The following is a 15,262-nucleotide window of genomic DNA, read 5'->3' as shown; positions in this document are numbered from 1 at the left end:
GGACCATGTCCTGAGGATGCAAGAGGCTTATTACCTATGACCTAGATTTCTGCATTGTGGGCACATGTATCCTTTTCTGGGGAAGAAAAGAGGAGAAAAGAAAGAGACAGGTTTTAAGGGATACTCCGGTAAGTGCAGTGGCTGCCAGCATGGGCTCTGAGGATGGACAGACCTGACTGTTAGCTCAGACGTTATACTGAACACATCACTCAGAATCTCACCTGTGGTTTCCTCAGCTGTAGTGTCAGGAGCCTCCTAGTGAGCAGTGAGTAAGGGCTCAATACATGGAAGTCATCACAGTCATCCCTCCTTGTCTTCTGGGAGTCTGCTCCCAGATCCCCAGGGGGTGCATGAAACCATGGAGAGTTCCAAAACTCTATGTATACTATTGTTTTTGCTATACATACATACCTACAGTAAGGGGTGATCTATGCATTAGGCACAGAAATTAACAACCATAATGATAAAGTTGAACAATTATAACAATATACTGTAAGAAAAGCTATGTGAATGTAGTTTCTCTCTCTCTCAAAAGATCTCATTGTACTGTTCTCACCCTTCTTGTGATGATGTGAGATGACAAAATGCCTGCGTGATGACATGAAGTGGACAAAGTGACACGAATGATGCTGGCATTATGACGCAGTGTTCGGCTACATCGTCTTCTGACCATCCATCGTCAGAAGGCAGATATTCCACTTCCTGACTATGGCTGACCAAGGGTAACAGAATCCTCAGAAGCGAAACTGCCAATAAGGGGGGGGGGGGGACTACTGTATTTTTACTGTTGGATGAAGACAACCCTCTTCAAGGTATAAACTAGGAAAAGGAATTATAACAGTAAGTTATTTGTAACTTTTTCTTAAGAAGTCCAAAAGAGTGATATGATGTTGCGAACGCCACCAGTAGCCTACTTAATAACCCTCTCTGCTTCCTCCTTTGAAATAGAAACACTCTTTCGTGTGGGGGCAGCAATTGCCCAGTTAAAAACACTTACCTCCTCAGACATCCAGCATCTAGGGTGGCACATGAGCAGAAAGAAGTCAGCCATCTGTGACTTCCTAAAAAGCTATTGTGTTCCTGGCAAAGAGCCGTTAGGGGCTTCTTGCCATTTCTTCCTGTCTGAAATCCAACCTTGATGCCTGGAGGTGAACTCTCCATCTTGCAGCTCTGGAGATAAAAGGTCCACACTGTACTTCTGCATATGGCCACACCAGCCATGCACAGATTAGTGTTGAACTGTCAGGGTCCTGGCAGGATACAGATGGCTCACTCCAAAAGGTTAATGGTGGAGACTCTGAAAAAAGGCACTATTTGAAAAGGTCGGTATTAAGGAAACACAGTAGCGTGGAATTAGCAACTGCAGGAATTAGCAGGTTATAACCTGGAAGGATAAGGCAAGGGAGTGGCTACCAGGACTGGGAAAGTAGGTACATGGACAAGGCTACCCAACAGGAGCAGCCTGTGTTGACTAACACAAAAGGGACCAGGGGACTAGTTACCCTAAGTTTCCAATCTCCTGTTGGTGGTGCCTCCCACTGGCTAAACCATACTGGAAGTCAGAGAGCAGGGGAGCTCAAGAGACATAATATCTTTAAGTCAGCCTCTCAGGGCACTGAACATGTTGAAGAAGATTGGAGGGTGGATCTGTATAAGCAAATAGGAAATACCCTTGCACAACGTGGGTAGGGTCCCCTGGTAGCCCTGCACGTGTTAAGGAGGGCAGAGCAAGAACACAGGAGGAGCCTAATTCCCTGATGGCATTGGGAGTCACCAGAGCAGCAATGAACTAAGTATTCTGAAACACCTAACCATGTGAGGAAAACAAACCATCACGTGGGCATGTCACTCTGGTCAGATTTCAGTTATGTGTCTGAGTGCAGTTCTATGGGATTTATATGCATCTTCTTTTTGTGGTATCATCAGCTGACACGATGTATATCTGAGTTTATTTTTTTATTAGTTGAGAGTCAAATGTTCATCCTTACTTCTTACCCAATAGGCCTGCCTTGGCTGAGTGTACTGCTTTGTAGATAAGGCCTTAGATAAAATCTATTAAGGCTGATAAATGGACTAGAAGGAAGGAAGCAGCTTAGTATAGCAGCAATGAATCACTACACTGGGTCTGGCTGATGGCCTCGATTATCGCCTCGTCTTCCAGGGCTGGGCTCCAAGATCACCCACCTGGGGTAGGACGTATAACTAGAGGAGCCTCAGTTCCTCTCTTTTTCCTGATGGGACTCAATGACTGGTCATCTTCTCGTCCCATGCTGAGGCGCTCAGGACTCTTTCCTGCTACCCTCTAAGCTGCAGCAGTTGTGCCTGCACCTGCCTCTCTACCTGTTGGCCCTCTTTCTCACTCCGATGAAGTATTTTTCTTCCTTGATTCTGAGTTCCCTGTTCTGGGAACTGATGTAGGCTCTCTCTGGCTTAGAGTCCTGGCTTGCTCTTGCCTGCTGCCTTTGCCATGCCTTGGCCACCTCTCTAGCCAAGACCCATGGCCAGAGCCCTGTGATCTGTGAACAGGCCTCTCAGACACCATCTGCTTCTTTCAACTCAGGAGCACTGCCTGCCCCACCTCTCTGCTGTTGAGTCCTGCCCCCCTGCCGCCGCTCCCTAAAACTCCCTCCTAAACCTCTGCCAATAAGACCTTGGCCTGAATCCTTAGTTAAAACGAGGGTAGCCCTTGGACATGGCAATTTACACTCTTGGCTGAAAACACAGCCGTCTGCCACCTCCCAGTACCAGCCTCTTCCTCTCCAGCCAACTCCTCAGTGGCTCAGAAGGAAGAGCAGAAACAATAGTGATGTGATGAGAATGACAAAGATGACACAGGTGAGATAGCCTACTACCTACCAACTGCTAACTACCTGCCAGGCATCACCTCGTGCAGCCTAGCCCTGGCTTTGTGTGGCAACGGCACAAACACCAGTTTTCATGGTTCAGGTCAATGACATCAGGCCCTCTGCACAGTTCACAGTTTGCATCTGTTACCATAGTACATTAACAGTGAGTACTTGCCCAAGGACAAACTTTGCTGCTAGCTTTTAGTCCATGAAATTACTATGCAAATAACAGACCCAAATCCTGATCCATAACCAATCATGTCGCTTCCATCAGTTAGCCAGTGGTGGGTCACTGGACATTTGCTATTTGGTTTACGTACAGATGAAGCATGTGGTCATGTCACCTCCTTAATTCCTGGTGATAAACTCTTGCGATGTTTATAAAAATGAATAATAGAGAGAATTGGCCAACAAAGATAATAGGGTAGCAAAGAAACAAAAAGCGATAATGACTAGAGTGAAGTTCAAATCAAAGGTAAACGGAGGTAGAGAAGAAATAGCTGGCTGTGGGATGACACTGTCACCAGGCAACTCCAGACATGCAGCCAGAAGAATTGAGTAAAGGTAACTTTATGAACATGAATGCAGAAACTGGTTGTGTAGAAAAGGATGAAGATATTCCCAGGGAAGAGACATGGATAAAAAATTCATCTTAAAGGAGCTCTCAAAGATATTTCACGACATTGAAAGTGCAAAGAATAAAATATGGAAAGCTAACCCAAAGCTGAAAAGGAGTATGACAATTTGCCAAGGCACAGAAAAGATGCTCATTCTGTACAGTAAGTTTTATGATGGTAAGGCAAGCACGACTCAAACTACTCTTGATAAGTTTTATTTCTTTTTTAGAGATTGTAGCTATTTATTTGAGAGAGCAAGTGAGGGAGGGAGTCCGATGTGGGACTCGATCCCAGGACCCGAGGATCATGACCTGAGCTAAAGGCAGACGCTCAACCAACTGAGCCCCCAAGGTGCCCCACTCTTGATAAGTTTTAAACAAACAAAAATCCAAAAAACCCAAAAATGTAACTCTCAATGTTTCTAATGATTCAAATTACAGTAAATAAATACTAAGTCTACTAATTTTCTCATTTCCCTAGGCATTTAAAACCAACAGTAAGAGTATTAAATACTTTTATGAAAATGTTTAAAGATCACAGCACAGGGGTGCCTAGGTGGCTCAGTGGATTAAGCATCTGCCTTCAGCTCAGCCTGTGATCTTAGAGCCCTGGGATTGAGCCCCACATCTGGCTTCCTGCAGAGCAAGGAAATCTGCTCCCTTCCCCATCCCCCACTCATGCTCTCTCTCTCAAATAAATAAAATCTTAAAAAAAAATAAAAATCACAGCACAATTGCAATCTTTCCCATTGAGATTTAAGATCCCTTTGCAACTTATATGGTCATTTTACAGAACTACACTACTGGGGCACCTGCATGGCTCAGTCAGTTGGGTGTTTGACTCTTGGTTTTGGTTCAAGTTGTGATCTCATGGGCTATGGGATGGAGCCCCACACCAGGCTCCAAGATCTGAGCTTAAATGGGGAGTCTGCTTAGAGATTCTCTCCCTCTGCCCCTCCCCCTACTCTCTTTCTCTCAAATAAATAAACAAATCTTAAAAAAAAATAAATAAATACAATAGCCAAACTGTGGAAGGAGCCTCGGTGTCCTTCGAAAGAAGACGAATGGATAAAGAAGATGTGGTTTATGTATACAATGGAATATTACTCAGCCATTAGAAACGACAAATACCCACCATTTGCTTCAACGTGGATGGAACTGGAGGGTATTATGCTGAGGGAAGTAAGTCAATCGGAGAAGGAACAACAACAAACATTGTATGTTCTCATTCATTTGGGGAATATAAATAATAGTGAAAGGGAATATAAGGGAAGGGAGAAGAAATGTGTGGGAAATATCACAAAGGGAGACAGAACATGAAGACTCCTAACTCTGGGAAACAAACTAGGGGTGGTGGAAGGGGAGGAGGGCAGGGGGTGGGGGTGAATGGGTGACAGGCACTGAGGGGGGCACTTGACGGGATGAGCACTGGGTGTTATTCTGTATGTTGGTAAATTGAACACCCATAAAAATAAATTTATTAAAAAATAAATTTAAAAAAACATAAACTATATTCTATGAAAAAAAAATAAAATGCAAGGATGAAAAATGAAAAAAAAAATAAATAAGAGCTACACTACCATGCAAACCAAGGACTGCTTGTACTTTACATATGTTATCTCATTTGGTCTGCAAAACAACTTTAATAGATGCTATTATTATCCCCATCTTATAGACAAAGAATCTGAGACTCAAAGAGGATAAATAATTTGACCAAGACCACACGGCTAGTAAATGGCTATATCCACTGAATTCTAAATCCCATGATCTTAATTCCTGCTATGTGGCAAGTCCAGATACATGATGGGTGTTTGATATGGGAGAGCAGGAGTGAAGGAGAAAAAGTAGCGTGGGATGAAGGGACCTTCACTAAGGGAATCTTGAAAGGCTAGAGCAGCACCATCCACTAGAGCTTTCTGTTTTCCATGTACACTTACACAATAGAAATTTATGTAATCTAGAATCTATAGCACAGAAATACAATATATTAACCCTTGTGCATATGTAAATCTATGTGTACTTCTGAATCCACCTTTTCTTGATCCTTCAGGATCTTGCTCCATCAAGTGTGAATTCTCCTCCAGGTAGGCCTCGTTGGTTAGCTCAAGTAACTCTCATTTCCAACCTTATTCTCCCTTCCCTCCTTATTATTGAGGCTGAAAACAAACAAACACAACTACTTTCCCAGACTCCTGTAGCCACCCTCCTGAAGATGAACCCCAATGTCTGTTCTCCTTTCTCTGTAGCAGAAACTTGAACATTAGCTGGGGACATGGCCATTCTAAATAAAAACATGTCCCATACTTTCTTTCTTTTTTAAAGATTTTATTTATTTATTCCTGAGAGACAGAGAAAGAGAGGCAGAGACACAGGCAGAAGGAGAAGCAGGCTCCCTGCGGGGAACCCAATGTGGGACTTGATCCTGGGACCCCAGGATCATGCCCTGAGCCGAAGGCAGATGCTCAACCACTGAGCCACCCAGGTGCCCTGTCCCAGACTCTCTTCAACTAACTGTGGCCTTGTGACTAACTTCTGGCTAATGGGATGTAAACAGAAATAATATATATAATTCCAGAATGTGTTCTGGAGAAGGGAGCATTCTTTTCCCTTATTCTTTCCTGTTGGCTGGAATGTAGATGCAATAGCTAGAGCTGGAGCAGCCATCTCAGACCAGGAGTTGGAAAGAGGAATTTTTTTTTAAAGATTTATTTATTTGTTCCTGAGAGGCACAGAGAGAGAGGCAGAGACACAGGCAGAGGGAGAAGCAGGCTCCATGCAGGGAGCCCGACGTGGGACTGGATCCCAGGTCTCCAGGATCACGCCCTGGGCTAAAGGCGGCGCTAAACTGCTGAGCCACCTGGTCTGCCCGGCTTTTGCTTTGATAACCACTTCCACTTCTGTGAAATTCCTTTCACCTGTGGCTTCTTAATCTCACCTGGTTCCCTTTCAACCTCTCTGGCTCCTCATTCTCTGCTTCTTTCATTAGTGTCTCCTTCTGTTTTTACCTCTTAAGTGTTGGGTTCTTCAGGGTGCTCTTCTGCCTCACTCTTCTCTTTCTACATTCTCCTCCTAGGTGGTAACTTCCATTCTTAGAGTTTCAAAGATTGAGAATCAGAGACCTATTTTAAATTCTTCACTAAGCAGAATTAAGCCAAAGCTGCTGTGGTAAAATAGCATCGCCCTCCCCTCCCCTCTTTTTTTAAAATAATTTATTTACTTATTCATGAGAGACAGAGGCAGAGACAGAGGCAGAGGGAGAAGCAGGCTCCCTGCAGGGAGTCAGATGTGGGACTCAATCCTGGGACTACAGGATCACACTCTGAGCCAAAGGCAGACACTCAACCAAGGAGCCCCCAGGCGCCCCTAAAATAGCATTTCCATTGGATGAAGCACTTTGTCATGGATTGAATTGTGTTCCCCCAAAAGACAGGTTGAAATCCTAATGCCCAATACACGTGAACATGACTTTATTTGAATGTAAAGTCTTTGCAGTTGTCATCAAGTTAAGATGAGGTCATTAGGATGTAACTGTGAATTAGAAGCAGAGACGAGACACAGACACATAAGGACAACAATCACGTGATGAGGAAGGCAGAGACTGGAGATGCAGCAAGGAATGCCTAGGTTCAATGGCCACCACCAGAAGCCAGAAAGAAGCAAAGAAGCATTCTCCCCTACAGTTTTCAGAGGGATCATGCTGACACTTGATTTTGGGTTTCTAGCCTCTAGAACTGCAGACAACAAATTTCTGTTGTTTTAAGCCACATGGTTTGTGGTATTTGGTTACAGTTCTAAGAAATGAATATACACTTCCTCCATTGTAATGTACCTCCTTATCTAAGCAACCAGTTATGACTTGAAATCACCTTTCTCTTAATATTTTGTCCTCATCTTATCCCCAGTTCAGGGATTTTCAGCCTTTCACATATCACAGACCAGTTTTGACTTTTTTTTTTAAATTTGGATATCAACATTGGGTTTACACCTTTCAATTTTGCCCTTAGTCTTTTGCTATAAGGGCATTAAACACACACACACAACTACTATCTGCTTACAGCATCATTGATAAAAGTTAGGACATTTCAACACTAGACTGTCCAAAGTACAGTTCTTATTAAATTAAATATTTTAAGTTCTATGAAAAGTTCCTTGCTTTATCCCAGTACTTTCCCAGTATTGTTTCAGATATTCTTTCTTTCTTTTTTTAAGATGTCATTTATTCATTCATGAAAGACACACAGAGAGAGAGAGGCAGAGACACAGGCAGAGAAAGAAGCAGGCTCCCTGCAGGGAGCCCGACCTGGGACCCGGGACTCCAGAATCACACCCTGGGCCAAAGGCAGATGCTCAATCACTGAGCCACCCAGGTGTCCCTGGATCCATCCTTTCTAACAGAAACATTTATGTATGTGACAAAGAAACATTAATACATAAATATTCATAGACTCCTTTGTTTCCAGCCATCTTCCCCCTCTTTTCCAAAATTCTCTTTGACCATATTGCAAAACTGGGGTAATCAGTGACAGGATGAACTTGAGAAGCAGGAGCTGAAAGAGCGGTGAGAATTGGGCACCTGGGTGGCTCAGTAGTTGAGCATCTGCCTTTGGCTCAGGGCATGATCCTGGGATCTAGTCCTGCATCTGGTTCCCTGCAGGGAACCTGCTTCTCCCTCTGCCTATGTCTCTGCCTCTCTCTGTGTCTCTTATGAATAAATAAATCTAAAAATATATATAAATAACAATTAAAAAGGTAGAGAATCACTTCTCAAAGGAAAGTTCAGAGGGATGAGGGGGTGGAGAGGCAGGCTCATGACTGAGGGAGCTGGGGTACAGGGGATGATACAGCCATAGCAGAGAAATTGCAAATGATAAGAGATGAGGAATTTTAGGAAATTTGCTGTATGTTGTGTGTATGTCCCCTCCCGTACCTTCTTAAGAGTGTGAGATAGATTTAAATTGCTCTCAAATTTTTTTTTTCTTCTGGAATTGTTTCTCTTCGAGTGTCTTTATAGGACCAGATAATAAGGCAGCTGTTGGCCTTACCAGAATCACATATATGACTGTGAGCAGAGGCAGTGATCGTACAGTCGTTAGGAAAGGGGGCCATGGAGTGAGGAGCCTTGTGTTTGATTCCTGGTCCCAATCTGCTTCTGCTGTGTCCTCTACGTCTCTGTGCCTCACTCCCCCAGGCACGATCGGGAGACACCAGTATCCACGTCACTGGAATGTTGGGCTTATCATGACTCAATACACACAGCGCGAGGAGCGCAGCGTTTGGCCACGGAAGACTCGCGGATGTCCGCTGGCAGTCAAACGGAAACCTACGCAGTTTCCCACCTGCTGAAACAAACAAACAAAACGCCTTTGGCGGCGGACTGTTGCTAAACTTCCTGGCATGACACCCAACAAAGCGCCAAGGGTCTGATTTGCCTCAGCAGGGTCAGCTCCGAGCGTCCCGAGGCGCGGGCGCCGGGCCCCCTTTGCCGGCCCCCTTGCCGTCCCTCCCCTCCATTCGCCGGCATCCTCGGCGCCCGCCGGCCCAGACTCTCGGCCTCCTCCCCGCGCTCCCGGCACTTGGAACCTCCACAAGAAGCGGTTCTCCGCGCGGCGCTGTAACTGTTCAGGGTCTGACTGGCCCGCACATCCTAGGTGCTCAGTTAAAGTGGCCGTAAGGGAAAACGCTGTACCTTCTCCAGCAAATACGACCCGGGAGGGCCCTGGGTGGGGAGGGGAGACTCGGCTGGTAGGAGACGTCTTTACAGCCGAAGGCCCGTGGCCAAAGGCGCTCGGCCCGGACACCGCGCCCCGGGGTGAGGGCGAGGCGGCCCTACCGGCACCCCTCCGCTCCGCGCCCGCCTCCAGCCGTGCCCCGGGCGCCCGCGGTCACGTGACGCCGTCCCCGGCGCACAGCGGGAGGCGGGTCCCCGCCCGCCCCCGGGAGCCGCGGCGCCGGAGCGGGCGCGGTGCATTGTGGGCAGAGGGGCGGGGGTTGGGAAAATGGCGGCTCCCAGCCTCCTCAACTGGAGGCGGGTTTCCTCCTTCACGGGGCCGGTCCCCCGCGCCCGGCACGGACACCGGGCCGTGGCCATCCGGGAACTGATGATCATCTTTGGAGGGGGCAATGAGGGCATTGCGGACGAGCTGCACGTCTACAACACGGGTAGGCGCGGCGGCCGCTCTACGGCCCCGCCTGTGGGAGCCGCGGAGGGGGAGGGGAGGCGAGGCGGCGGCCGAGGCCCTGACAGCTGTCACCGCCGGGTCACTGCCTCTTCGGGCGGGCAGCGGGGACTGCGGCTCAGCCGGGCGGCCGGGGTTCCACAGTGTCCTGGGTGGCAGCTCCGTCTCCCCAGGGCCCGCGGGGTGGAACCGGGCCCAGAGCGGGGAGCGCCGGCCCTCAGGCAGGCGGCCCCGGACCCCCCCCCCCCCGCCCCAGCCCTCGGGCGGACGTAGGCGAGAGAGACGGTTTCCACCCGCCTGGGCCTCTTCCCCGAGTCTCGCTCACTCCGGGGGTCCGGGATCTCTCCCCTGTCAAAAACCCAAACCAACTCCAAACCAAAGCTGCTCTGGGCCTGTCTCGTCTTTGCCTGCGGTCTTCCCTTTGGAGGAAATGAATCAGGGCTGGTGTGTGTGTGGGGGGGGGGGCGGGGGGATGGCTGGGGGACGATGAGGAGGGAAAACGAGAGGCCTGGTGCTTTCACCCCAAATACAACACCGTATCTGGCAGGTGGGAGCCAAGATTCTTACTCCATTGCTGACCCTCTTAACTGGCGGGGAAGTGGCTGGCGAGACCGGCGCCTGCTCTCTGCATAGTTAGGTTCGTGCGCTGAAGCTCAGCTGGGCGGCGCTCGCGGAAGGGGGACTGTCCCCTTGAGCATCGCTGCAAGTCACTGTGCCCCTGGCCGGGGAGGCCCTGCCTTTGAGCGCCTCGGGATAAAAGGAGGGTGGAATGTCATGTTCCCCAAGTTGTTAATGGGCCAGCTCTCCAGAGGAAGCGGTTTCCTCGGCATAAGGCTAATTGCCGAATTTTGGGTCTACGTCATGATCAGTAACTTTGACCAAATAACTTAATCATAGTGGTCGTTTAAAGGGTAACCAAATAGTGCCGTAGGAGGAAGCTTATTTTTTCACCGTCTCCTCCTCTTGGCACTCTAATATATAGTTTAGAAGTTATTTGACAATTTGGTGTAGTGTAAAAATCCTGGCTTTGGAATAAGTTGGTAGGCCTGGTTTTAGTGTTGCTCTGGCAGTTGCCCAGGATCAGCGCTAAAGTTACCAAACTTAGATGTTCACTTGTAAAACGGAGTTGATGATACTCAACAAGTAGGATTTTGGTAAGAATTAGATTGTATAGGTCAGGATTGTTTAACAGCACTATTGCCACTTTTAACCAGAGAATTGTTCTAAGAGCGTGCACTGTACATTGTAAGATCTTTGGCACCATCTCTCGTCTCTACCCACTAGCGTCTCTCCCCTCCCTCCAGATAGACAACTACGCGTTTTTGGTTTGCTCCTGGGGGAAAAAAATCATCTCCAATCTCCAATAATCACTGATACAGATGATACATATAAAGTACATAGTCATGGTTTGTGATAACTTTATTATAATTGGTTTTAATTTTATTTTGGCAACTAGTTACAAATCAGTGGTTCCTACCAGCTGTTAGAGGAGACATCCCTCCAGGTTGCGCTGCCCATGGATTTGTCTGTGATGGTACCAGAATATTAGTATTTGGGGGAATGGTTGAATATGGAAGATACAGCAATGAGTTATATGAGTTGCAGGTAAGTGTATTTCAAATTTATTTCAATCTGTGGCTTTAATAATAATATTGCTCCTAATTCTTTGAAAGATCGTAAAATATTTCATTGACATATTTAAAATAGTATGAGCTTCACATTTTATAGTTTCAAAGAAAATGTTTCCACTGCACTAAAAAGCCAAAGTTTCTAATGTAAGTCTTTTTCTCGTACCCAGTGTAACAGTTGTAACATTAAGATATGTTACTTAGCATCAGTTATACATGTTACTGGTTTAGATTTTTTGTATCTTAGTGTCCTAGTTCTTCAATTTTAGCAGCAGCAGAAGCATTGGAGGGCTTGTGAAAACAGATCCCTGCGCCCTGCCCCCCAGAGTTTTTCTGAATGGGTATTGTCTGGTGTGGGGCCTCAACACTGGCATTCCTACCGAGTTCCCATGTGTTGCTGCTGGTCCCCAGACCATACTTTGAAAACCTCTGCCTTCGGTAGAGTTTGTTACCCTCAAACTAATAAACACTATTTTTTTTTTTTTTACTGGCAAGACATACAAAAAAAAGGGGTACAGTTTCACATATCCATTATAAATTTGATTCTACTAAGCCACACTCAGAGCCCTGACAGCTGTGCATATGTTCATAGGGCTGCTATCATGAGCTGCTAATTGACAGATATAGGTGAATTATACCTACTTAAAAGCAAATAGTTTTGGTAATAGAGCCTCCATAGAGCATAAGTTTTGGAGTTTGGTTTATTAAATGATCTTTATTTATGCTTATTTAAAGGTTGAAATATATACTATCTATGGATTACCTAGTTTCAGAAAAGAGTATATAAATTTCATTTAATCTTCAAGTGATATATATTTAATTTTTCATGTGGTAAATATTTGGGAACTATTAGTGTTTATTATTATTTGCTTAGGTTTGCTGTTGAGGAAAGCTGTGAATATGAAAAACTAGACTGAATTCTTTCTTTCTTTCTTTCTTTCTTTCTTTCTTTCTTTCTTTCTTTCTTTCTTTCTTTCTTTCTTTCTTTCTTTCTTTCTTTCTTTCTTTCTCTTTCTCTCTTGTGGGATTGGGAGGCAGAGAGGCAGAGAGAGGAAGAGAGAGAATCTCGAACAGACTCCAGGTCCAATGTGGAGCTCAATGCAATGCTGGGCTCGCTCTCATGTCCCTGAGATCATGACATGAGCCGAAATCAAGCGCTAACCACTTAACCGCTTAACCAACTGAGCCACCCAGGTGCCCCAGGAAGACTAGACTGAATTTCTATTGCAGTGTTTATTTTAGTTCCAGAAGTTACCTGTTTCCTTCTCATTTGTCCTCAGAATAGCTTATTGGAGCCTTCTGATTGGATTTTGATTAAAATATATTGATATGATGTTATATTATTGACAATATAGGAATGCTTTCTTCATTTTATCTGTGCTTTTTTTAAGGCAAGTCGTTGGTTATGGAAAAAAGTGAAACCCCACCCCCCTTCTTCTGGTTTACCTCCTTGCCCTCGGCTTGGACATAGCTTCTCTTTATATGGTAACAAATGCTATTTGTTTGGTGGTCTGGCAAATGAAAGTGAAGATTCAAACAATAATGTTCCCAGGTATGTTGATTCTTTTTCGAACCAAATGTTTAAGACTTAGATTAAGAAAATTTAATTTCTACCAGTTATTAAAAAGATAAAACTTAGCCTTTTGCATTTAAACCTAACAATAAACAAATCTGTGAGCAGTTGTGTTTTCCTTAGTCCCTGGAATGTGTGTTTTCATAACTATGCCTTTTCTAATCAGAAATCATCTTATTAAATGATATCAACATAATTGTTTATAGCAACCTATTTGTATATATTGAGCCATAGTGTATTTTACTTGTCATAAATGATAATGAAAATAACAAATGATTATTTTCAAATTAGATGTCTCTGGGAATTTGGTGACAAAAATGTCACTATAAAATAAAGGCTGTCATATCCACTTTTCATACAGGAAGTTGTTATGGTAGTTCACACAAGCAAATACTTTTTGAAACAATCCTCTCCCCCTTTTTCCAAACAGAACTAATCACTACCTCTTTTTGTATAGTGTTTTGATCACATTGTCGTTTTGGAGATTTAGAATCTGAAAGACTTTTCTAATTCACTGCTTACCATGGGTGTCCTTTAGTGGAAGTAATCTAATACTGTTTTCCTTGACTGTGAAATAAGAGTTATTGAATACCAGCATTTCAGTGTCATGATGATGGCTAAATAAGATCCTTGGCCTCATTTTCAAAGTAGTTGCAGGTTGCCATCAGCATATTACCGACATTACATTGATGTTAGTCTTAGCTTTTTTGTTTTTTCCAAACCTTAAAAAAATAACACTAAATAAGATATCATGGGAAACTTGGAAACTAGAGAAAAGGAAAAAAATTTATCCCAACATACTATAACCCAGATACTTTTACGTCTAGCCATGTCTTTTTCATCCTTACCTTAAACAGTTTTTTCTAGATATAGACTTGTAAAAAATTTAAGAAATTAGAAAGTATACAAAATTCTTTCTCAAAGCATCATTGTCTTCCAACACAAGCAAACACATAATTCAATTTGATGTATATCTTTTAGAACCTTTTTCATGTATCATATGTTAGTCAGTTTTTTTTTTTTTTAGTTTATTATATATAATGGGCAAGCTTCTCAAGTTTATGCTGCTTGAGGGAGCAATAGATAGATGTAGTGCTTTTGAAAGCCTCTGGTTAAAGCTAGCAGATTCATTTCTGTTCACATTCCATTGGTTGGCCATCCTAGGCTGAGTGTTCTGCCTAGCAGGAGAGGGGAGGTGGGAAACATTGATCTGATCATACACAGATATGTATTCTTTTTTATAGAAGTGGGATCTTTCTTTTTGCTTTGCAACTTTGGGTGTTTCCTGTTTGTTTTTGTTGTTTTTTTTTTTTCCTTTGACAGTGTATCTTGGAGATCTTTTAGGGCAATAGATAAAAATTGACCTTATTTTTTTCTTAATGGTTGAAAAGTAGTCTGAATTTTGCAAATTACTTAACCATTTAAATGGTAGACATTTAAATATTTCCACTTTTTTGGTATTACAGTCTTTGCACAAGTATGACTATTTTTGCTTTTTAGAGAGAAAGGGAGAAAGTGAGGAGACAGGGGGTGGGCATAGGAAGCGACAGAATCTTCAACAGAATCTTCTTCCCTGCATGGAGCTGGTTGCAGGGCTTGATCTCACATTCCTGGGATCATGACGTGAGCCGAAATCAAGAGTCACATGCTTAACTGGATTGTAGGATTCATACTTGTAAACGGAATCGGTGGGAATGAGGTCAAAATATATTTATTCAAGTTTGTTAGAGATTCCTGAATCAACCTGCAAAGAGACAGAGCCATTTTAATTTTATACTCCTAATAGCAGTGTGCAGGTCTGCCTACCCCCTTAACAATATCGAATTGTCTCATTCTTCTTAGTTTTTGCCAAACTAATAGGTGAAATACATTTTGTGGATTTATTTTTATTTTTAAAAACTAGTAATGAGTGTGACAACTGGGTGGCTCAGTCAGTTAAATGTGCAGCTCTTGATTTTGGCTCAGGTCATGATCTCAGGAGCATGAGATCCAGCCTCATGTTGGGCTTCAGGCTCAGTGCAGAGTCTGCTTGTCCTTTCCCTCTCCCACTACATCTCCCCATACGTGTTCATGCACACTCTTGCTTGCTCTCATAAATAAACAAACAAATAAATAAATAAAAATCTTAATAAATACTGATAATGAGCTTGATTATGCTTATTGGACATTTGCAATTCCTTTTATGAAATTGTTCATATCTTTATTTTTCCTTTTTGAATAGTTAAAACATAAACTTTATATGATAAAATTCATCCTTTTTATACATACAATTCTGTGATTTCAGTCAGTTTATTGTGTTGTGTATCCATCACCATAATCCATAAGTTTTCAAGTCTTCTATTTGCCTTTTTTAAAAAGTGTTTTCATTTTTGTTTTATCAGGGTTGACAGTATTTTTAATTGCTTTGTGCTTTAGGAAGATTC

The 15,262-nt window shown here is 43.8% G+C and overlaps 2 protein-coding genes across 9 annotated transcripts in view; one reads left to right on the top strand and one right to left on the bottom strand.

Moving 5' to 3' along the window:
* Nucleotides 1-9,334, bottom strand: part of GLT8D2 (glycosyltransferase 8 domain containing 2) — a 41,208-nt gene extending 31,874 nt beyond the window's left edge. For 2 of the 7 annotated variants that reach the window (XM_055336221.1, XM_055336222.1), the window contains exon 1: nt 998-4,817. The gene's annotated coding sequence lies outside the window, so the exon portion shown is untranslated. Of the gene's footprint in view, nt 1-997; nt 4,818-6,397; nt 8,118-8,504; nt 8,802-9,148 lie in introns of those variants that run through there. The other 5 variants (XM_055336215.1, XM_055336216.1, XM_055336220.1 and 2 more) reach the window with 4 other exon arrangements.
* A 124-nt stretch (nt 9,335-9,458) lies between these two features.
* HCFC2 (host cell factor C2) overlaps nt 9,459-15,262 on the top strand; it is a 40,999-nt gene continuing 35,195 nt past the window's right edge. For both annotated transcript variants that reach the window (XM_055336486.1, XM_055336485.1), the window contains exons 1-3: nt 9,459-9,621; nt 11,095-11,243; nt 12,658-12,818. In XM_055336486.1, the coding sequence (XP_055192461.1) occupies nt 9,459-9,621; nt 11,095-11,243; nt 12,658-12,818 (473 nt within the window). The remainder of the gene's footprint in view (nt 9,622-11,094; nt 11,244-12,657; nt 12,819-15,262) is intronic.

Source organism: Nyctereutes procyonoides, unplaced genomic scaffold, assembly GCF_905146905.1.
Source record: "Nyctereutes procyonoides isolate TBG_1078 unplaced genomic scaffold, NYPRO_anot_genome, whole genome shotgun sequence".
Classification (NCBI taxonomy): Eukaryota; Metazoa; Chordata; class Mammalia; order Carnivora; family Canidae; genus Nyctereutes; species Nyctereutes procyonoides.
Note: the sequence above shows the minus strand (reverse complement) of the source record. Positions and strands in the feature narration are given on the sequence as shown.